Below are 24,625 nucleotides of genomic sequence, written 5' to 3'. Positions count from 1 at the left end.
GCTCGCCTAAACACTTACTAAGATTCCTAACAAATAAGCATTTAAACCCGCTGAAAATAGTAAGTTATATCCAACTGTCCACCTCTGCAAGCTTCACATCTGCATATCCGGCCAAACAAAAATACTAACGAAACAAAACTCTCTATACCGAACCGAATACAAGACCTTTTCCTAGTCATTATTTCCCCCTAGAAAATGGTGTCCCAGCGATTTTCAGTGCACTGGATGCCAAAGTGACCCCGAGAATGTAGAAAGAGGGCTCTGCACGGCACACCTTTAGTCCCAGCACTTGGGAAGCAGAGGAAGGTGGATCTCAGTGAGTTTTTTTTTTTTTTTTTTTTTTTGGTTTTTTCGAGACAGGGTTTCTCTATGTAGCCCTGGCTGTCCTGGAACTCACTCTGTAGACCAGGCTGGCCTCGAACTCAGAAATCCGCCTGCCTCTGCCTCCCAAGTGCTGGGATTAAAGGCGTGCGCCACCACCGCCCGGCCTCAGTGAGTTTGAAGCCAGCCTGGTCTACAAATGAGTCCCAGAACAGCCAGGGTTGTTATACAAAGAAACCCTGTCTCTCGGGTGAGTAGCAGAATATGGAAGATTATGTGGGCTCTACACAAATACTGTAACATTTTACACAGCAGATCTGAGCATCTGAGGCTCTGAGGATCTATCTACAGGTGTTTTCTGTGTCCTAGGACAATCCCCTGCAGATCTCCAGGGGCAGCTGCTAAAGAGGCTCATAAAGAGGCTAAAGAAAATAAGAAAGACATCAGAGTGACAATAAAATTCAACTGTTGAAACACACATCCATGGAAGAACAGAAAGTGGGGGTGAGCTCCAGCTGACTTTGGGAATCATGGGATAGCAAGAGCCTGGCCCACGGTCTTCCAGAAACCTACTGTCTGTGGAAACAGAGGAACTTCTGCTTTTGGTTTTATTTCTATTTTCTTTCATGTGAACCTTAGCTAAAGTTTGCTTTTTTAAGAAAAGATTTTATTTGTTTATTTGTTTGTTTGTTTATATATAGACAGAGTTTCACTGTGTAGCCCTGGCTGTCCTGGAACATTCTCTATAGAAGACCTCAAACTTAGAGAGAGATCCATCTGCCTGGGCCTCCCAAGCAAGATCTTTAAGGTCGTTTGTTTGTCTGTTTTAATTTACTTATTCATTTCTTTTGCATGCATATGGAGATCAGAGGACAACTTGTGGGAGTTGGTTGGCTCCTTTCACCATTTGGGTTTCAGGAATTGAACTTAGTCATCAGGAAGGCAGCAAGTACTTATCTTGCTAGACCAAGATTTTTAAATCTTCAAGGTTTAAAACTTTAACTGGAGCACTTTACAATTCAAGCCGATCCATCAGAAGGATTGCTTTTTTCCTCTCTTCCTAGCCAGTTTCCAACTCCTTAACAATAATGTCCCTTGTGCATTACTCCAGCAGGAAGACTGGCAGCGACAAAGCTGTGCCAGTCCCCTTATTTAATGAGAACACAAGGTTCTTCCTGGAGAACCGTGCTAAGATGGAGAATCTTGCTAAAATGGCTCGATCTTGCAAAGAACGATTCTCTGCAGTATTCCGACCATGAGAGAGATTTTACAGAACTGAGTGGGTCTGAGGAGGTGTTTTCAAAGCAAAGCTACCTGATGGCCGTACAGGAATGCGTTGGAGGAGTCATCGTAGTCGAACAGAAACATGCCAATGAAGTGGATGAGGATGCTGGGTGCCTTCCGGGATGTGTGGGCATCGTATTGACACCACTTGAAAATGATCATGAAAACCAGGTATCCAAACAGACTCAGCATAAAAATCATCTCGGGGATGAACTGCAGAATGATATTGTGGGTTTTTCTGAAGTAGCTAGGGGTGGAAAACACAGATAAAACAGAAGGTTAACACATCGGCGCTTAAGCTTAAGCGCGCCCCCTAGAGCATACAGTGCTCATTTCCTTTTTGAGCGCCTGCTGGCAAACACAAACGTGTGTGTGCGTATGCTCGTGCGCGCACACGCGACAAGACATTTGGGAGCTTTTCTCTTACGCATGTGCTAAGACAGGAGGCTTCCAATCTACAGCCTGTGGGCCAGATGGAGCCTGGAAACTAAGAATGATTCTAATATGAGGCTGGAAAGGTGGATCGGTGATCAAGACTACTTACTGCCCTTCCAGAGGACCCAAGTTGGATTCCCAGAAGTCACATCAGGTGGATTAACTTCAGTTCCAGGACTTCATTTTCTGACACCGCCTCCCACAGAACACTTGCCTAGTATGGTGGTTTGAATGAGCATGGCCCCCATTGGTTAATATATTTACATATTTAGTCTCCATTTGGTGGACTGTTTGAGAAGAATTAGAAGGTGTGGCCTTGTTGGAATGGGTGTGGCCTTGTTGGAGGAGGTGTGTCATTAGGTGGCTTCTTTTTCTCTCTGTTTCTCCGTCTCTCTCTGTTCTCTGTCTCTGTCTGTCTGCCTCTCCTCTCCTCTCTTCTCCTCTCCTCTCCTCTCCTCTCCTCTCCTCTCCTCTCCTCTCCTCTCCTCTCCTCTCCTCTCCTCTCCTCTCCTCTCCTCTCCTCTCCTCTCCTCTCCTCTCCTCCTCCTCCTCCTCCTCCTCCTCCTCCTCCTCCTCCTCCTCCTCCTCCTCCTCCTCCTTCTTCTTCTTCTCTCTCTCTCTCTCTCTCTCTCTCTCTCTCTCTCTCTCTCTCTCTCTCTGCCTGTGATCAGGATGTAAAGCTCTCAGCTACTGCTCCAGCCACATGCCTACCTGCCTGCACACTGCCATGCTTCCCATCATGTTGATAATAGACTAACCCTCTGAAACTCTAAGGAAGCCTCAAGTTAAACACTTTCTGTCACAAAAGTTGCCATGGCCATAATGTCTCTTCACAGCAAGAGAACAGTGCCCAAGATACCTAGTCTGTGTGAGGCCCTATGTGCAATTCCTAATACCTCAAGAAAAGAAAAAAAAGGAGGGTATTTTATGATCCTGAAATCCTGTAAAATCTCTTAAGACACGATGCCAAGGTAGAGTAATAGAAAGTGTAAGACAGAGCCCTACCAGGCTAAGAAGGGAGCCCTAGAGATAGAAAAATCTTTGATGTATAAGGAGGCCAATGGCCATCTAGCTGGAAAGCTCTTCCCCACAGATCTTTACCTTCAGCACGTCCCTCAGGGCACAGCATCCTTGTGAACTACGCCTATGGCCTCTTGAGTTACAGTCACCCTGTAACTGAATCTTGCCAACAAAATGGGACCAGGAATGGCACCTCCCACTTTGGATTGAAGCTTTAAATCTCATGAGTAACTCTCTACCTTTTCTCTGGCATGGTACCTGCAGGGCTCCAGGCAGTGGCCACCCGTCCTCTAAGTCCCCTTGGTATAAGGATGACAGATGTGGAACCCATGTAGGCCCTGCTGCTATGATTCATGGTCTTAAGCCATTGAGTCTGGAGTTGTTCATTTTCCTGTAACCTAGCCCATTCTTGTCATGTATGCCCGTTCTCTTCCTTTTTCTCTCTCTCCTTCCTTCTTTAATTCCTCCAAAAAAAAAAAAAAAAAAAAAAAAAGACAGGATTTCCCATAGATAGCCTAGCCCAGGCTGGCCTTAAACCTTGAATTTCTGGTTTTCCTGCCTCCACCCAAGTGCTAGAATTACAGGCGTGCATGGGCAATTCCATTTTGTAGTGTTGGAAACGGAACCTAGGGCTTTATGCACACCAGGCAGACACTATACCAACTGAGCTACACCCCCCATTGTATTTTGTTTAACATGATAACCTCACACTGTCAGGCACTGAGCCTACCATCACATTCACTGGGAGCTCAAGCTGAGCCTTAAACTGGCTGATTCAAGCTCTCCGTCACTTCTGTGGGCCAACGCCCCACTTACTCCTAGGGAGCAAGTAGGATTCGTGTGGTGTCTGCCGTCAGCTGCCATGTTCAAGGCGCGCTCAGTAAGTATGTGTGACACTGTCCAAACACTTTTAGCAACAGTAAGTTTTAGAAGCTTTCAAGTGATGGATACTGAAAAGAAGGAAAGGAACAGAGTGCAGACATAAACAGATGAGGGGGAGGCTGCCATCAGCTGGGAGAAGGATCCAGGATTAGAACACCTTGACCAGATTCATACAAGTCCTCCCTGATCCTTTGGGTGGAAAATGAGCTGGATACTCTATCAACGTTTCCTTTCAGGTAGGAGGAACATGAGGTGCTGTAAGCTCCCCAGCCCCCTGCTGCACCCTAAGATATTTTCCAGGTGAAAAGCATACATTTACTTTGAGAGACTGCTTCCTTAGAGTTTCAGAGGGTTAGTCTATTATCAACATGATGGGAAGCATGGCAGTGTGCAGGCAGGTAGGCGTGTGGCTGGAGCAGTAGCTGTCTTTGTTTGGCAGAAACAAAGATGCTCCTGATTCTGGCCAACCAGCCTATCTCAACTCAGCTCAAGCCAAGACCTACAGGGAAGCTACCTGCCATACAAAGACTCACTGGTTGCTCTTTCTCTCTTCCTCATCAGTGCCATTAGATGAGCAAGCAGAGGGTGAATAAAGAATCCACACATAGGTAGAAGACGGCTCATCAGTCCTTGCGTTCTTGTAAAGGAGCCAAGTTTGGTTCCTCATACTGTGCTAGGCAGCTCACACTCGCCAGTGACTCCAGCTTCCGGGGCGTATGTGAGCATGTACTCACATGCCCATACCCACACTCAAACACACATACACGTAATTTAAAATATTTTTTTTAAAGAAGAAACTCACATGTAATTGAAGAGGCTGAGAATAACACCAAAAATCATATGAACGATTCCCAGGATGACCGACATCTTCATCTTATAGGAGTTTAAAAATGTGAGTTTGTTTGAAGCCAGGTTCCAAATCTGGGTAAGAAACATGACAAGAAAGACATGAGGCAGAGCTGGGGAGGTCTGTAGGAGTGGGGGCTACAGCACAGAAAGCAGCTACAGAGAGCTGCTCTGGGGGCAACAGAGAAGGGAACAGACAAGCCTGTTGTCACCGCAGCTGTGGTGGCAGCGTTAGAAGCATTGGTGCCATTGATCAAATAGCCAGGTACTGGAAGAAAACCAGAGATGAGGACTTCTGAGATGGCCCAGTGAGTAAGGGGGCTTGTCTCCGAGCTTGGCTTCCTGTACTGGTTAGTTTCTGTCAACTTGACAAACTAGAGTCACCCGTTGCCTCCAGAGATTGGCCTGTGGGCCACTGTCTTGAATAGTAACTGAAGTCCACTGTGGGTGGTTCTATTCCTAGGCAGGTTCTCCTGGGTTTTATATTGGAGCAACTAAGCAAGCTATGAGGAGCAGCTCCCCTCCACAGCCTCTGCTGGGCAGTGGTGGCACATGCCTTTAATCCCAGCACTTGGGAGGCAGAGGCAGGCGGATTTCTGAGTTCAAGGCCAGCCTGGTCTACAGAGTGAGTTCCAGGACAGCCAGGGCTACACAGAGAAACCCTGTCTCAGAAAACCAAAAAAAAAAAATAAAAAAAAAAATAAAAAAAAATAAAAAAAAGGAAGAAGTCTGCACAGCCTTTTCACATCCATCACAAACAACTTCCTAGTCTAAAATGCTTTCCTTCCTAGGGGAAAGATAATTCATTTATTTTGCTGTAATGAAATGCCATGAGCGAGGCGGCTTATAGGGGAAAGGTTTATTCTGACTTATGGTTCCGGAGATATAGGAGTCCATCATGGCAGAGAAGCACGGTGACATGAAGGTAGGAGCAGGAAGCTGAGAACTCACACCCTTAACCACAAGCATGAAGCAGAGAGGTTTTTTATCTCATACCCCACCACCAGTGATATACTTCCTCCAGCAAGGCTACACTGCCTTCACCTCTCCAAACACTACCACCAACTAGGAACCAAGTATTCAAATTCCTGAGACTATGGGGGCCGATATCCAGTAGACACAGCTTTAACATAGTCCATCCCCTCTGCGTATGCACACACTCACTTACACATGAACACACGCAAACAGGCTGATGGAATTACATACTGCTTGGGGTCTCTTTGCAATATTCTGAGCAGCTGCCAGACCACTTCCAAGAGATCAGTAGGATGGTGGGGGAGGGGACTGCAGTGACTAACACTAGAAGCACCTCCTGTGTTTCTGGCATAGCTACCTGGCATCTAGGGTATCCCAGACTTGCCCCCTGACCCTGGGTGACCCTTTTCTACAACACAAATCATCGTGGTAAGGGTAGGATCTTTAACACACTATAGATCTAGCCAATCAGATGCATTACAAATGCTAACAGGTTAAGTATGTACCAGGCATATATCAATCCCTTTAGATGTACTGATCTCATTTAATTCCAACAAAGGCTATCTTAGGATACAAATATTCCAGTTATATTGATAAAATTACAGAGAATTTATCATAGCATCAGAAAGAAACAAGTTACCAATGTACCTTGAAAGAAAAGAATATGGTAGCAACTGATATGTATCACGTTTCTGACTAGACTGATCTATCCGTTAAGCAGTCTCAGGCTCTGGCTCTTATACCTACTCTACAGGTGACAAAATAGGCACAGAGATGTTCATTTATTCAAAATCATAAAGCCAAATGAATGGGAAAACCAAGATTCAGACACAGGTAGCTGAATTCCACAACACAGATTCTTAACCATCGTGTGCCCTCTATGGAGAGTGGCTCGGTGACAGAGCACTTGCTTTCATGCACAAGACCCTGGCCTCAGTCCCCTTACTAAACAAGGAAAATGCAAACACCTCAAAGCTACTCAGCTACAACGAAGGCCAGGTATTTATGATCCAAGTCACAGGAAGATATTTAACACAGTGAATGAATGTGTTGAGGAACCTTGTACAATGTAATAATGATTAAACCCTCCATCAGTCTTTGACTCAAACATCAAGAGAAATGTAAGGACCATAGCTGCCAGACCTGCTGCCGTCTGTAATGTTTTATATTTTGCGGATTCTAAACCACACAAACACACAACAAAGAAAGAGAACTTCAAACCAATCTCCCTTATGAATATCAATGTAAAAATACTCAATAAAATCCTCACAAACCGAATCCAAGAACACATCAAAACAATCATCCATCATGATCAAGTAGGCTTTACCCCAGGAATGCAGAAATGGTTCAATATACGGAAATCCATCAACATAATCCACTATATAAACAAACTCAAAGAAAAAAAAAAACCACATGATCATCTCTCATCTCACTAGATGCTGAGAAAGCATTTGACAAAATTCAACATCCTTTCATATTAAAAGTCCTGGAAAGATCAGGAATTCAAGGCCCATACCCAAACATAGTAAAAGCAATACACAGCAAGCCAGTAGCCAACATCAAACTAAATGGAGAGAAACTTGAAGCAATCCTACTAAAATCAGGAACTAGACAAGGCTGCCCACTCTCACCTTACCTATTCAATATAGTACTGGAAGTCTTAGCCAGAGCAATTAGACAACAAAAGGAGATCAAAGGGATACAAATAGAAAGGGAATAAGTCAAAATATCACTATTTGCAGATGATATGATAGTATACTTAAGTGACCCCAAAACTTCCACCAGAGAAGTCCTAAACCTGATAAACAACTTCAGCAAAGTGGCTGGATATAAAATTAATTCAAACAAATCAGTAGCCTCCCTCTACTCAAAGGATAAGCAGGCTGAGAAAGAAATTAGGGAAATGACACCCTTCACAATAGTCACCAATAATATAAAATATCTTGGTGTGAATCTAACCAAGCAAGTGAAAGATCTGAATGACAAGAACTTCAAGTCTCTGAAGAAAGAAATTGAAGAAGATCTCAGAAGATGGAAAGATCTCCCATGCTCATGGATTGGCAGGATTAATATAGTAAAAATGGCCATCTTGCCAAAAGCAATCTACAGAATCAATGCAATCCCCATCAAAATTCCACCTCAATTCTTCATAGACATAGAAAAAGCAATTAGCAAATTCATTTGGAATAACAAACAACCCAGGATAGCAAAAACTATACTCAACAATAAAGGAACTTCTAGAGGGAATCACCATCCCTGACCTCAAGCTGTGCTACAGAGCAATAGTGATTAAAAAAAAAAAAAAAAAAAACCTACATGGTATTGGTACAGAGACAGGCAGGAAGATCAATAGAATAGAACTGAAGACCCAAAAATGAACCCACATACCTATGATCACTTGATCTTTGACAAAGGAGCTAAAACTGTCCAGTGGAAAAAGGACAGCATTTTTAACAAATGGTGCTGGTTCAACTGGAGGTCAGCATGTAGAAGAATGCAAGGAGATAAGAATAGACCCATTCTTATCTCCTTGTACAAAGCTCAAGTCCAAGTGGATCAAGGACTTCCAAATAAAACCAGATACACTAAAACTAACAGAAGAGAAAGTGGGGAAGACCCTCGAATACTTGGGCACAGGGGGGAAGTTCCTGAACAGAACACCAATGGCTTACACTCTAAGATCAAGAATTGACAAATGGGACCTCATAAAATTACAAAGCTTCTGTAAAGCAAAGGACACTGCCAATAGGACAAAATGGCAACCAAGAGATTGGAAAAAGATCTTTACCAACCCCACATCGGATAGAGGGCTAATACCCAATAATACAAAGAACTCAAGAAATTAGACTCCAGACAACCAAATAACCCTATTAAAAATGGGGTACAGAGCTAAACAAAGAATTCTCAACTGAGGAAACTCAAATGGCCGAGAAGCACCTAAAGAAATGTTCAACATCCTTAGTCATCAGGGAAATACAAATCAAAACAACCCTGAGATACCACCTCACACCAGTCAGAATGGCTAAGATCAAAAACTCAGGTGATAGCAGATGCTGGCGAGGATGTGGAGAAAGAGGAACACTCCTTCATTGTTAGTGGGATTGCAAGATGGTGCAACCACTTTGGAAATAAGTCTGGTGGCTCCTCAGAAAATTGGATATAGCATTACCTGAGGACCCAGGTATACTACTCCTGGGCATATACCCAGAAGATGCTCCAACATATAACAAGGACACATGCTCCACTATGTTCATAGCAGCCTTATTTACAATAGCCAGAAGCTGGAAAAAACTCAGATGTCCTTCAACAGAGGAATGGATACAGAAAATGTGGTACATTCACACAATGGAGTATTACTCAGCTATTAAAAACAATGAATTCATGAAATTCTTAGGCAAATGGATGGAACTAGAAAATATCCTGAGTGAGATAACCCAATCACAAAAGAGAACACATGATATGCACTCACTAATAAGTGGATATTAACCCAAAAGCTCGAAATACTCAAGATACAACTCACAGACCAGGTGAAGCACATGAAGAAGGAAGACCAAAGTATGGGTGCTTGAGTCCTTCTTAGAAGGAGTAACAACATACTCATGGGAGCAAATATGGAGACAAAGTGTGGGACAGAAACTGAAGGAGGGGTTGTCTGGAAACCATTCCACCTGGGTGTCTATCCCTTGTGCAGTCACCAAAGGTAGATGCCGATGTGGATGCCAGAAAGTACATGCTGACAGGAGCCTGATATAGCTGTCTCCTTAGAGGTCTGCCAGAGACTGAAATATACAGAGGTGGATGCTCACAGCTAACCATTGAACTGATCATTGGTCCCCAATGGAGGAGTGAGAGAGAAGACTGAAGGAACTGAAGGGGTTTGCAGCCCCATGGGGAGAGCAACAATACCAACCAACCAGAGCTCCCAGGGTCTAAACCACCAGCCTGGGAGCACATAGGGAGGGACCCATGGTTCCAGCTGTATATGCAGGAGAGGATGGCCTTGTCAGGCATAGGTGGGAGAGGAGATCCTTGAAGACTGGATGCCCCAGTGTGGGGAAATTTGAGGGCAGAGGGGTGGGAGTGGGTGGGTAGTTGGGGGCACACTCTTACAGAAGCAGGAGGAGGGGAGATGGGATAGGGGGCTTCTGGGGGGGAGTGGGGAAAGGGGATAACATCTGAAATGTAAATAAAATATCAGATGCAAAAATTACACCTATGTAATTTTAGTACAAGCAATTGAGTTTGTGCTTTGCTTTGCTTTGCTTTGTGGCGCTGGGGATAGAGCCCAGGGCTTCACCCGAGCAAACTCTAAATCTTAGCCATTTCCCCTTTATTTTGAGCATCCCACTTCTCTCCGACCCTTTCAGTCTTTTTCTTCCCTTTCAAAATTGTGCTCAAGTGGCAAAATTGCACGAAGGACAGAAATTCTGGACTAGTAGGCTGTTTTTTGTTGTTGTTGTTGTTCCTCTTTTTAACATTACATTTCTAATAACTGAGAGGCTGCAGAGATGGCTCAGTGGTTAAGAGCACTGGCTACTGGCCTACGTAGCTAACAGTCAACAAAACTGGTTTCATATGGCACCGTCACATGAATGTGTCACTAGACTCTGTTCTACTACGTTCCGTCCACCTGTGTTTTCCCCAGTGCACACCAGCTCCCCCTCTGCCTGGTTCCCTTTCTCCCCAAATCATCCTTACCCGGATTCCATTACTATCCGTCCTGCTTAGGTTTGTTTGTTTGTTTTGGTTTTGTTTTGTCAAGTTGACACAAACTAGAGTCGTTTGAGAAGAAAAAATATTAATTGAGGAAATGCCACCAGATTGGACAGTTGGAATTTTCCTGATTAATGACTGATGTCTGAGAATCCAGGCCACTGTGGGCATGCCAGCTGGGGTAGGTGGTCCTGATGGTATAAGAAATCTGGCTAAACAAGCCATGAAGAACAAGCCAATACAGCCTTCCTCCATGGCTTCTAGTTCAGTCCCTGCCTCCAGGTTCCTGCCCTGACTTCCTTCAATGGTGCACTGTGTTGAGTGAGCCAAATTAACCCTTTCCTCTCAGTTGCTTTTGGCCATGGTGATTTATCATAGCGATAGAAAGCAATTTAAGACACTCTCTCCTCCCCTCAACTCCTTTAAGGCTTCTTTTGTTCTTTTCAGGATTCCCCTTCTAGTCCTGTCTCCCCACCCCCACCCCTGCCACACTTTAAATCTAGGCTTTGCAGACAAGAAAGCAAGCAAGGTTGGTCTTTCTGCAGCAGGCTGGTTTAGCCTGACACAGTAACTTCCAGTTTCATCCTTTTTTCTGCAAATGTCATGATTTCATTTTTCTTTAAAGTCGAATAAAATACCACACTGTGTAATGTTCCCCTTGCTGGGTCTGGGGAGCAGAACTGGACAGATGGGGTTCACTGACATTTGGGTGTGCACTGTGCAGGAAGAGAAGGTAGGAACAATGGGACCCAAAGCAAAGGAAAAATCACCAGACCCTGGCATCTCCCCCTTGCCGGCTTCCTGGCCATGACATCCTGACCAATGAGAAAGCCTTCCTCTATGCAAAGACGGAGCTGGAGAGGCCGTCAAGAGCACATGCTGCTTTTGCAGAGCCTGTTCCCAGCACCTACATCTGGCTTATAACCACGAGCAAATCCAGCTCCAGGAGACCTGATGCCTCTGTCTTGCTAGGGCACCTGCATTCATGTAGGCATGTGTGCTTGAGCACACACACACACACACACACACACACACACACACACACACACACTCAGAGAGAGAGAGAGAATCAAAATAATAATAAAAACAAGATCATTACAAATTATCAGTCACCCATGTTTGTCTTTCACATTTGCAGTTTACAAACAGGCTTTCAAGGATTCTGTTTTGATAAAACCGAGGACACAGCTGGGACTGAGCGGTGGGTCTGAAAATTACCATGCAGTGCTTTCTGCTTTTATTGGGTGAGGAGAGGAGAACTCAGGAAACTGGAGGAGAGGACATGTGGGAAGTGACTGAGAGGGAGGTGACTGGAGAGCCACTGTCAGCCGTGCTCTCAGTTGCTGAGGCTGAAACTGGCCACTCAGGCTGTGTTCTGCACAGAGCTGAGAATGACATTCATCAAGTCTGCCCGAGGCCTGGTTGATTGGGAACAACAGTGACACCTGGTGGCTCTATGCACTGACTTTATCTGAATGAACCTGTGTATCCATTCACAACGGTATTTTCATTCTCTCAAAGATCTCATAATGTAAAAGGCTTCGGAAATGCCACATCTAGTGGACTGAAGGATACAGCAAACAAATAAGTAAAAAGAAATACATCTTAAACATCCACAGGAACCTGGGAAAATAGAGCAGACTGTGAAGTGTTTGCCATGCACACATGAGAATCCAGATTTGATCCCAGAACTCATGTAAAAATGTGTGGCGGTGTGTGCTTTTAATCTGAAGCTGGCAAAGACAGGAGGATCCCTGGGGCTCACTCAGCAAACCTCATGTCTCAGTGAGAAACCTTGAGTCAAAACACAAGGTAGGCTGTCTCCTAAAGATACACCCAAGTTTGACCTTTGGCCTTCAAAAAAAGCTAACGTCATACTTTACAGTGTAAGAAGTTACCCACTGTTAGAAAATACCAAAGTAGGACACGTGATCAGGATATTAAGTAACTTATTTAATGTATATACTTTCTAAGTAGTCGACGTGTGTGTGTGTATGTGTGTGTGTGTGTGTGTGTGTGTGTGTGAGAGAGAGAGAGAGAAAGACAGACAGACAGACAGACTGACAGACTGACAGAGAGACAAAGACACAGAGAGACAGAGAGAACACGCATGTCTTCAGAGACCTGCCCACCACCTTCTTCTTCCTTTTTTGAGGCAGGACCTCTCACTAGCCAAGTCCATGATCCCCCTGACCCCACCTCCTGATGGTTGGGATTCCAAGCACATACCACCACATCTAAGATTTTGTTTTGTTTTATTCTTTGAGACAGGATCTTGCTATGTAGACCAGGCTATCCTCAAATTTATATAAATTCTCCTGCTTCTGTCTCTGAGTGTTGGGATTAAAGGTATGCACTACCATGCCCAGTCCACATCTGGCTTTTGACATGAAAGTTTTGCAGACCAAACTCAGATCCTCACACTTGAAGCACCAAGCACTTTGCCAGCTGAGCCACCTCTCCAGGCTGCAAGCGTTCTTTAAAGCTTATCATCAGCCAGCAATGGGATAGCTGCTAGAGAAGGAAGTGGGCAGGAAATTATATAGAAAGTAGAATCCAAGGGGTGGCAGAATTCATCTACTGGATGCAGCTCTGCCTGTCACACAACCCTGAGTTTGTCCCATATCACCCACAGTGTGTTATTCCTTCCCTATTCAGGGATGTCAACAACAAGTCATCTGTAACTGGCACTTCACCCTGGAGGGAATTCTTACCGGATCAATCCCAAATGGGTAGGGATTTCCAGAATACACTCCTGGGATGGCCGGGTCCAGTTGCAAATATGGGTTATTTTCTATGACGTGTGCACTAAGGAGACAAAGCAGAGAGACAAACATAATATAAAAACAGTCAGGAAGAGAGATACTATACTGACATCAGCCATGAGCTGAAGGCCAACCAAAGCCCAGATGCTGGCAAGGTGGCTATTTTGCTCACTCAGTGGCTCCATATTTGGTCACAGAATAGCTATTATGTATCAGGTACCACCCTGAGCCCCGAGGCTTCCGAAATTACCATCTGGACCACACAAGTTCACAGCCCAAGTTTCCAAAGAGCCACAGCCCTGACTGGAACGCAGTCAGGAAAAGCAGAAACTGTAACATGTCTGATGAAGTGGGGGCTGGGCTGAGGGGAACAGATAGGCAAGGTGGAGGCATGAGGTCACCCAGGGGACACCTGGGCCAGTCCTTAAGGACAGATGGAATTTTTACACATAGACCTTGATCTCTGTAAAACTCAACCCACCTACCCCCAAAGGGAAGGGGGAAGAGAAAGAAAACATAAAAGTTGGTCAGGCTCCTCAGTGAACATGGAAGATGTGTCTGCCTCTTCCACTCCCATCCCCAGTGCCTAGGTTACAAATAGGCACTGCCACGCCCAGCTTTTTAAGTGAATACTAGAGATCTGAAGTTGGGTCCCCATGTTGATACAGCAAGTACTTTACCAGGTAACAAACGTCCCCAGCCCCCCTTCCCTTTTTCATAAGCCTCTATAGAAAGTCTGGGGAATATGTGTTTGAAACAAAGAAGGCTGACCACTGTGACAGGGTGCCCAGGAAACTCTCTTCATGCCACATCACCGTGCCGTGGTCTTAGACAGTGGCTTGGGACATCTGGAAGCTTATTTGGGACACTAGTGTGTAGTCTTTCTTATTGGGCCATGCACCCAACCCCAGAGACCATAGGCTTATTGTGGGTAGTCTTCAGATGAAAGACACCTAGTATCAGAGGAAGCAGGCCCAGGCCCAGGCCCCAGGCTCTGCCTGGTAACCTAAGTCTAGCTTTTCTCTGCCTCACTGAGAACATGGTTCTGCTTTATGCTAGCTGAGGTATATGGCTGAGCATCTGTCCACTCTGGCTCCATGGTGTCTGAAGAGTCTGAAGAGTCTGGAGCTGGGAAAGGAGTCATTTGTAGGTGCATTAAAGAAATACACTCCTACCCATGTCTGCAGAGCAACAAGCCCATTCAGTCACACTAGTGAAAGTGAAATTTCATGTCATTTTGGGAAATCATACAGATTTAACATAGTTCAAAATTAAATCCTTCTAGGCTTCTCTTCAGATGCTTATTCATTATAAGGGTGTGTGTGCAAACACAGCCATCCATCTGTCTTCAGTTCTAGCTTCATTTTTCTTTATTACATTGCTCTCCTCTACACGGAGAGCCTGGGCCTTCCAGAGAAACCGAATGAGATCTAGCAGAACCTCCTCAACTCCAGCTAAAAACAGGGACCCAATTTCAGTCCTTTGACCAAAAAAAAAAAAAAAACCTTCCATTCTCTCCAGAGAGATTGTTTGAGTCTTCCAGAAATGTCCACCAAATAAAATGCCTCAGAGAAAGTTCCCTAGAGCTGATCTCCTCAAATGAGGCTGCTTGCTTTTTCTCTCCCTGTTATGTCGTCTACAGACTTGGATGAACTTTGAGGAAACTTTGGTTTCCTCAAATAGGCCGGGCACAGCCAGGCCCAGCACCTGGGAGACAGGTATCTCCAAATGTTAAAGGCCAGCGCTGTGCAGTGAGACCCCGTGTCTCCAAAACAGAAAGAAGGGATCAGAGGGGAGGGAAGGGGAGGGGAGGGGAGGGGAGGGGAGGGGAGGGGAGGGGAGGGGAGGGGAGGGGAGGGGAGGGGAGGGGAGGGGAGGGGAGGGGAGGGAAAGGAAGAAAAGGAATGTTCTAGCACTCCTGTGAAAAGAGGAGGAGGAAGAGGCAGGACAGGAAGCAAGGCTGTAAATGCATCGTTTCTGTCTCTCTCAAACTCGGAACTCCCTCTCTCCCTAGAACCACAACCCTGAAGTGTTGTACTTCCAGTCTGGTTAGCTTCAAACGGTTGTGGAAAGTACATGGGAGACACAGACTGTGGAGTTGGAGAGCTTCTAGGCCCCCGCTTCCATCCAAGTAGCTTCAGGCACCCTCCACCCACCGTCCTGACTCAGCCACAAGCAATCCCGGATGCTGGCAATGCAAGCTCATGATCTCATCATTGATCTTATTGAACTTATTTCTTAGGCTGCTTTCCTGGGCAACCTAAGAAATGTCCTGCTTTGGGGGGTGGGGGAGGGGGGAGACTGGAACACTGAAAGCTGAGGGTCTGTATACTTCATCGCCTGAGCCAGCCTTTTTAAAGCCAAGTCTTCACCCCTAAATCCCTGGCTAGCAAATCTCCACAGGAGAGCAAAGCATATTGCCAACCTCACCCTCTTGGGTAGAGAGCCTTGCTTCTACAGCTCCTGGGACAGTCGGTGTCTAACTGCTGTACCATCTATTTTTACAAAGGTGCCTGCTGCATGGTACACCCTCCACAACATATATTTAATTGAGCTGGAATTTGACAAGCTATCTCTCTTACCACAACCAGTTCAGTGGCTGGGTTATCTATTTTTATCTATTGCACAAAGTAGATAAAATAGATACTGGGGCTGGGGAGCTGGCCTAGCAGTTAAGAGTACTTGCTGAATCCTATTCCTAGCAACCAAATGGCAGCTCAGAAAAGCTATCTATAACTGCAATTCCAGGGGACCCAATGCCCTCTTCTGAGCTCCGCTGCATGCACACATAGCACACACATATACATACACATAGGTAAAACATTCATACCTGTAAAATACGAATACATAATTTTTTTTAAAATGGATTATTGGGTGAAATTTCAGGAGCAGCTGTGATCAGAGCCATGAGCCATGAGGGTCTTTGGATGGCCTGCAAGCATGCCCAAGGCAGGCTATAAACTTACTTCCATGTGCCGTTTCTGAACATTGGCTGGACGCTCCAAGAGGAGCCAAAGATGTTAAAAGATTTGGAGAAACAGTCATTGTAGATCAAGCCGGTGTAGATGGAGAAGATGCCCATGAGCAGGATCAGATAGCGCCCGTTGAAGAAGATGTTCCACATCTGGCCCAGGAAAAAAGGGTGAGCGTCAGTGGGTTCTGAAGTGATGCAGGAGGGGAGAGACATGGGATACATCCAGCATCAGTACTGAGGGGAGAGATGGCATGACCAAGGCAGATATCATAGTCTCACACACACACACACACACACACACACACACACACACACACACACGAGCTTATATATGTCAGTCAGAGAATCCTGGGCCTTTATTCACTGTGCAAACAAAAACATGTAAGCCTCATGTTCTCTCTTTCTGCAGAATGGATGGCTATGCACACTGAGGCCTTATCTACTAAGTAAACAGGCAGGCTGTGGTCTCCAGCACCTCCAGGAGATGGGCCCTGAGTTGGCCTCTGCCCTATCATACCAGGTCAGATATGTATACCTTTGGGGCTTTGTCTTCACAGAGACAAAGCATAGTTGGCTTCTGTCTGCCACATCTGCTAAGGAAAACAGCTTCCTGGGACGCTGGTTGTGGGTATCATTCATTCTAAGAACTGATGACAAGTCCGTTTGCAATTTTAAATGTCTTCCATAGAAAATGACATCTGTTAAGCTTGTCATGGAAGACTGAACTGGTCACAAGACTGGCCTTGCTAATGGTTAACTCACAATGACATCATGGCACTCCTAACTAATCCAGCATGTGCCAGACGACTGTAGCCATTCTTAGCGTCTGGAACATAGCTAACGACATGGCTCCGCTCTGCCAAATGTGTTTCTGTAAGCTTATTTTCCATTGACTGATCAGGAGACAAACTCCAACCAACACAGGCACCCAGGGGCCTCTATGTTCACAATACGGTGGAAGGGGACCATGCCAATGGCAGTGAGAAGTGAGGTCCCAATATCCAGGACTCCTTGAGATTTCTTAAAGTTTCTGCCATGAACAAAATCTTCATGGTACTTTAAGATAGGTTTTAAAAGAAGCTACAAATAATGTGTAAATCTTGATGGCAATTTTTGAAACTTACATATTTTGTAAATTAAGCACAAACACACAGAACGGAAACATTCAAAAGCATTCATCAAGATCCTTCTCGAGGTGTCTGGACTGTAATCTGACATAAGTTCTACAATTAACACTTTATGTATTGCTTTCATAATCAGAGTAAAGAAAGTTTTTAAAAATTTAAGAGGTTAGATTTAATTCCAGCGCTCCAGAGGCAGAAGCGAGCAGATCTCTGTGAGTTTGAGAGTTGCTGATAGGGTTGCTCCCCAGTACTCTCAACCATCCACAACAATCAATGCTTTGAGTTTGTCTAGCATGCAACATAAATCTGGCATAGCAGTGCGTGCCTGCAATCCCAGATCTCCAGAGGTAGAGAGGCAGGAGGCTCAGAAGTAAAATGTCATCCTTGACTACACAATGAGTTTGAAGCCAGGCTAGGATAGATGAGACTTTATCTCAAAAGTAGATAGATAGATAGATAGATAGATAGATAGATAGATAGATAGATAGATAATAAAATAAAAAAGCCAACATCTCAATAATGTCACAGACAAAAAGAAAAAGATGAGCTTATAGCAAGAAACCCCGCACTGTTACAGAGATTTATGTTGAACTGGGTTATTTTTTTCAAATATATGTTATCCCTTATAGTGACAATCACATGCACATTTTTTTAAAAGATTGATTCTTACAGTTATGTCTTATGTGTATCTGTGTGAGCACATGCCACACATGTGCAGATGCCTGAGGGGGGTCAGAAGAGGGCGCTGGATCCCCTGGAGCAAAAGAGTTACAGGTGGTTGTGAGCCACCCACCATGGGTGCTGGGGACCACACTCAGCTCTCCAGAAACATTAACACTTAACTGCTGAGCCCTTGCTCTGGTCCCTCACATATACATTTTGCTTCTGTTTTTTGTTTGTTCAAGACATGGTGCCACTAACTTGGTCTGGCTGTCCTGGAACTGACTATGTAGGCTGGACTAGCCTTGAAGAATTCACAGAGTTCCTCCTGCCTCTTCCTCCCAAGTGCTGAGTTAAAGACGTGAGCCAATTCGAGCAACCCCTGGAAGGTACATTGTAGCATTCCCCCCCCCCCCCCAGGAGCATTTGCTGACTACCCACCTCGTTGGTGCTCTTCTGAGCCAGCAAGTTTCTCTCATTTAGGACCATCCACAGGGCTGCCATCAGCATCACCATTCCATGACCACAGTCTCCAAACATCACAGCGAACAGGAACGGGAAGGTGATGATAGTGTAGGGGGCTGTAGAGGTGACAGTCACAGCAGCTGAGGCCCGGAGTGGGTCCCCACCCCCAACTAAGACTTCCCTGGGGAAGCCTCCCCCCCCCACCCCCCATCTGCTGGCAGGTTTACACAGCCTTTCTGATTGTCTCTCATCCACCATCTTCATAGAGTCCTGGCTTGGTTCCCATGTGCCTGAGCTAACCGGTGAACACAGCTGTCCTTTCTTGGTTTATGCCAGCCCTACGTCTCATATAGTGATTGGAGCGTCTCACAATCACAACGTCAGATGTCATTTGGGATAGTTGATTTTGAATGCTTGCTGAACTAGATTCCTGGTGAGAATGAGATCCTGAGGGCTCTGATCTAACCACCACCGGATCAATCCCTTAATGGATTCCTCAGATGGTGGCTTTGGGAAGGGGTGAAAGGTAGAACATGGGGGTCTCAGGCCTTGTCTGCTAAATAAGGGATTGGAAAAGGGTAGGCTGCAGTCTGGGGCATCTCTAGGGGACAGTTCCTGAGCTGGCCTCCAATGTCTGCTCCTCCAACATAGGTCAAATCTATATTCATCTGAGGAAGCAGATCCCTGTTTGGGACTTGGGCTGGCTAGTTTCTGGTGTTTTTGATCAATTTGACACAAGTTAGAGTCATTCTGGGAAGAAAAAGTCTTCATCAGTTTAGCCAGTAGGCAAGTCTGTGGGCATTTTCTCATTAGTAAGTGATGTGAGAAGGCCCAGCTTACTGGGAGCAGTGCCACCCTGGTCAGGTGGTCCTGGGATGTATAAAAAAGTAAGCTGACGCCGGGCAGTGGTGGCGCACGCCTTTAATCCCAGCACTTGGGAGGCAGAGGCAGGTGGATTTCTGAGTTCAAGGCCAGCCTGGTCTACAGAGTGAGTTCCAGGACAGCCAGGGCCACACAGAGAAACCCTGTCTCAAAAAATCAAAAGGAAAGAAAGAAAGAAAGAAAGAAAGAGAGAGAGAGAGAAAGAGAGAGAAAGCAGGCTGAGCAAGCCACAAGGAACAAGGAAGGCAGTAAGCAGCATCCCTCCATGGCCTCGGCTTCTCTTCCTCCCTCCAGATTCCTCGAGCTCTAGCCCTTCTTGAGGAACTACAATTGTGAGCTGAAATAAACCCTTTCCTGCCCAAGTTGCTTTTAGTCATGGTGTTGATGACAGCAACAGAAATCAAACTAGGACAAGACTCTACCTTGCCCCAACCCCTTCCCACATTCCCTTTTTCTCAGCTCTCTTTTCTCCTTCTCAACCTGACACCATGATGCTCTGCCCAAGGGACCAAGTGACCTTAGACTGAGCCCTCTGAAGCTCAGTCCTCCTTCCTGAGGTGGCCTGAATGTGAGGACTAATGTTCCCCATAGGCTCACATGTTTAGACACTAGGTCCCCCAGTTGATGGCACTGTTTGGGAAGATTTTGAAACCTTTAGGAGGTAGAGCCTTGATGAAAGAACTATGTCACTGTGCCATGGGCTTTAGGTTCTATAGCAGCGTTCCACTTCCTGTTCTCTTTCTGTTTCCTGTGTGCAGATGGCAATGTGATCCCCCGGACTCCTGGTCCTACTGCCGCGCCTACTCACCACACTGGTTGTGGACCATGCCATAGTGTACGCTCCTTCTGGAACCAAGAAGTAAAATAAACCCTTTCTTCCCTACGTTTCTTTTTGTTAGGGCATTTTATCACAGCAACAGAAAAGTACTAATAGAGTCCCATCTCCAGTGAGCTGTTTGTAGAGGTATTTGGCCAGCGTTATAAAAGTGGCTACTACAGAACTGGAAGCCTGTCTCTGACTTCTATACTCTTCCCAATGCCATCTCTGGTCTGTCTCCACCACAGAAACAGCACCAAAGCTTACCACAGGCACTGGGACCCCACAAGGCTCCTGCATTATTTGGTCATAAGTTGGAGAAGACTCAAGCTGTGGAACTGCACTGTTCTCTGCGTGGCTATAGACCATCTGGTCTACCCCTCTATTTTACTAACCAGGCCACCAGAACTGCACAGCACTGGGCACTAAGGATCTATTCTGCTGACCCAAAGTCCTGTGTATCCTTTCTTTCTCACACAATAACTTCTGAATTATAAAGATGCTAAAGGGTCCTGGCTGACTTGGAGATGAAAACTAGGGTTGACGGCCATTTGAAAGAGCCAAGTGTGGTGTGACACACTTGTAAGCTCAGTGCAGAGATGGAAACATGGGGATCATGAGTTCAAAGCCACCCTGGGCTTATACAGGACTCTGACTCTAAACAAATACCAATTCAGGGACATGTAAAGACAAAAATCTTTCATGACTCAGCATTTACGAAAGACAATACAGGAAGTCGGAAGGGTTGTCAAGTGTCACGGTGTAACTGTCAAGTGTCACGGTGTAATCAGATTCAGCTCTTGCATCTACTAAGAGGCACGCCTTAGTAATTTTCGATTTCTTGCTACCCCATTGCACAAGGTATCAGACGCTTACCTGGGTTTATCTCTCGGTAACTACCTACACCATATGCATCGACAATGTTCTGGAAGCCAGCTGTAAATTTATTGGTCCTGTTGAAGGTGGGCGGGTCGGTTTTAGTCTCCACTTCTGTCATGATGGGGATCATGGGCGAGCCACTGAGTTCCTGCAGAAAGAAAGAAAGAACCGGTAACCGGTGAGTATGGAGGAGAGCTGGACGCCGGCACACAGATCTGGACATAAAATTGAGACATCTCCTGACCTTCCAGAGAACTGTGACGCTGTCTATGAAAGATAAATGTGTCTCAATGCTTATCTAATATTTTTTACATGACAGTATCAAAAAGGAGGAGCCCATCCTGGCTCTCTGGCCATCTTCCCCCAACCCCAACACACACACACACACACACACACACACACACACACACACACACACACCAGCTCTAGGTTCTCTACCCCTCCCCCTCTCCACCTTCTCCTTCAGAAGCTCAGTCACTTTGCTAATTCATCCTTATCTTTCAAGGTGGCATAAGCTTTCTCCCACATGTCTTTTCTAACTGCCCAGTAGGTTGTCCTGACCCAGAAGCTCTAGAAAATCCAGCTGCCTACAACTGAATCATCAACTTGTCCCAGCTAGGTCCTCCTTGTCCCCTGTCTTTTCCCACAGTTTCCACTTTCTCAGGTTTCTGTTCTGTCCCTCCAAACTTAGTGGCCACCATTCCAGCTCAATATTTCTCTCTCCAGTCCTGGTTCCTGTTCTCTGGGTTACCACCCTAGTTGGGCCTCACCATCTCCTCCAGCCTCAGTCCTTCTGCTGACTTCTCTACCCACCCACTATACCCAGACATGTCTGGAATAAAACAAACCAAAGGCATTGTCCTTCAAAGCTTCCTACAGTCTAAAGACTGAAGTCAAAACACCTTAGTCTCAGAGCCCAGGCTTCTGTGCAAGGTTGACTTAATCCTCCACTACCACCATCATAACCCATATCTCATGAAAACCAAGACTACAAAAGCCACCTCTCCAGGTGCCCAAGTCTTCACAATTCTCTGTGCCCTCCATCCCAGCACTCCACATCCCCATGGCAACCATCAGAGGTGCCTTGAGTGGGACTCTACTAACTACAAAGGTCTTTACAGAGTTTAGTCTCAGTTTCCCTGATGTCATGAGGTACACCTCAAGACAAACCCATTTTAGAGATAAGAAACTGAGGCACAGCAGAGTTAAGCAACTGCTCCAGGCCATAAAGAAGATGGAGTTGTTTCCTGCCGTGTTGTTAAGGAGGAATGGGAATCATCTCCTTAGCAGCAAGGCCTGAAGCCTTTGCCCCCTCCCATACATGCCCCATGGCAGCTGACACAGTGACTGGAAGAGACCACAAGGGATTATGTTGATGGTAATGGCAGTAACCAGCACCTGCTCTATCTCTGCCTCCTACCCACACAAGGCCTTCCAGTCTGGTGTGGGAAAACACCTGTGACATTTCAGGGGCCTGGAGAAACTGCTCTAGCCAGTCTCGTAGGAAGCTTAGCTCTATTGTGACACAGGATGACTGTACATTGAGTCAGGGTCTCCAGTATCTCAAAGCTTACCAGATGCATCCCCTGCCTAGCCACCTGCCTCATAAAAGTCTTCCCTCTCAGTCAGACCAGCGTTCCTTTACCCAGTCCTCACCCCAGTGGGGTTCACCATCCTATTACCCTATGCAATGATCCAAGCAAGTGTATGACATTCTCCAGCAGGAACCAGTCAGTCCACCTCTCGTCACCACAGAGCCCATTCCCACTTGTGGTTCACTCTGGCCCTAAGTATAAAGTCCCATGTGGCCTTGCATGGCATGAGGCGTTTTCCTGCCTGGGCTTGGATGATATTACTATTATTCTCACCGATCGAGTACCAAGCGTCAGCCCTCAGGCACTTTTGGGGCCAGGGCTCACTCTTTCATCAATGAGGACAACAGGTGGTTAGAACCAGTTCCTCTCCCATGATGTCCTTCATTTTCTTCACCCACCATGCACAGCTGCCTGAGAGTGTGTGCTCAGGGGCGTGTGTACTGCCCATCTCTCTAGGAAGTCTACTGTGGCGGGGCTATGTCTACCCAGGGGGGCTCTGGATCGACTCTGCCCTGAGCATGTGGCAGATGAATAAGGGACTAGTAACTAAACAGTGTGTGTGTGTGTGTGTGTGTGTGTGTGTGTGTGTGTGTGTTTGTGTGTGAGTGTGTGTGTGTGTGTGTGTGTGTGAGTGTGTGTGTGTGTGTGTGTGTGTGTGTGTGTGTGTGTGTGCATACGCACGCATGTTGAGCCACCTATGCCTTTGAGCTCTTAGTACGTGGGCCTGGTTGTTTGTTCTGGTTGTTTTTGCCTCTCTGGCTGGCCTGTACCTCTATAAGACGATAGCATCTGTAGTCACATTGTGATACCTGTTACCACAGCTGACCGAGAGGTGGCACATAAGCACTCACCCATTCTTCAACTGCTGCAGAAAAAAAGATTCTCTCTGTGCCTTTGCACTGAGTTAAGAATTGAAGGTGAAGGGGCTTGGAACATAGCTCAGACGGCAGACCGCTTGCCTAGCATGCTCTAAGCCCTGGTTCGGTCCCCAGCACTGTATAAATCAGGTAGTAATGCACACCTGGAGTTGGAAGTTCAAGTTTATCCTCAGCTACCTAGAGAGTTTGAGACTAGCCAAGAACATGTGAAATACTGTCTCAATTTTTTTTTTTAATGCACTGAAGTTACAAGGGAGACAATCCTACCACAAAGCCACGTATGAAGTTCATAAGCCCAGAAAGAACAAGCAGGGGGCTGGGGGTCCTGGATGTGATTTGCCTCCCGTCCCCAGCTGCCCCTGCGGCTCACCATGCCTTGTTCCAGGGCCTTCTTAATGTGTCTAGTATCTGCCACTGGGAACCAGATCTCGGCGATGATGCACTGCTGGGTGACGTCAATGTTGCACGTGTTCAGCACGTGGTAGACGGCCTTCATCTTCTGGACTTTGATGACCCAGGAGTGCCAGTTGGCAGCTGCTTCTTGCAGGAGGCGCTGTCGGTGAGACTCTGTTTGGGTAATGACCTGAGCAAAAACAAAACCAGAAAAACAATAAACATTCATGGGGGGGGGGGTTGTTTGATGCAATGACAAAAATGGGGATTCATCTGCCATAGCGGCTTCACCTGCCCTGAAAACGCATGTGATCAGTTTGTCTTCCCTATCCAGGTGAGAGCCTACAGGCAAAGACCATATCTTCCCCTCCCCCTAAGGTCTCCCTCATGCTATTGCTCTGGGTTAAACTGTGTGTCAAGTTAAGATGAAGCCATGCTGAATTAGCATGGCCCTGAATCTAGAGATCAAGGCACACAAGAAGGACACTGTGGAAGCATTCGTTGATGAGAATGATGTATCTACTAGCCTAGGGCATCCTTGCCAGTGGCCACCAGACAAAATGGGGATGTTCCTCTTTAAGCCCCCTTAGCAAGAGCCCAGTCCAGGTGGTACCTTGATTTTGGCCCTCTGGCCTCCAGAAAGAACTGTGTGTGAGAAGCAACATTCGATTTCTGGAACCTACCCAATTTGTCATTTGTTACAATGTCTCCAAAACA

The 24,625-nt window shown here is 46.0% G+C and overlaps 1 protein-coding gene across 3 annotated transcripts in view; it reads right to left on the bottom strand.

Annotated features, from left to right (window-relative positions):
- Positions 1 to 24,625, bottom strand: part of Atp6v0a4 (ATPase H+ transporting V0 subunit a4) — a 78,785-nt gene that overhangs the window by 6,226 nt on the left and 47,934 nt on the right. For all 3 annotated transcript variants that reach the window (XM_076913535.1, XM_034519125.2, XM_076913536.1), the window contains exons 10-16: positions 23,886 to 24,098; positions 21,040 to 21,190; positions 18,441 to 18,580; positions 16,208 to 16,365; positions 13,191 to 13,284; positions 4,745 to 4,863; positions 1,636 to 1,852 (exon numbers count right to left, since the gene is read on the bottom strand). In XM_076913535.1, coding sequence (XP_076769650.1) covers positions 1,636 to 1,852; positions 4,745 to 4,863; positions 13,191 to 13,284; positions 16,208 to 16,365; positions 18,441 to 18,580; positions 21,040 to 21,190; positions 23,886 to 24,098 — 1,092 coding nt within the window. The remainder of the gene's footprint in view (positions 1 to 1,635; positions 1,853 to 4,744; positions 4,864 to 13,190; positions 13,285 to 16,207; positions 16,366 to 18,440; positions 18,581 to 21,039; positions 21,191 to 23,885; positions 24,099 to 24,625) is intronic.

This window comes from Arvicanthis niloticus, chromosome 15, assembly GCF_011762505.2.
Source record: "Arvicanthis niloticus isolate mArvNil1 chromosome 15, mArvNil1.pat.X, whole genome shotgun sequence".
Taxonomy (NCBI): domain Eukaryota; kingdom Metazoa; phylum Chordata; class Mammalia; order Rodentia; family Muridae; genus Arvicanthis; species Arvicanthis niloticus.
The sequence above is the reverse complement of the archived record's forward strand: the minus strand, read 5'-3'. Positions and strand labels throughout refer to the sequence as shown.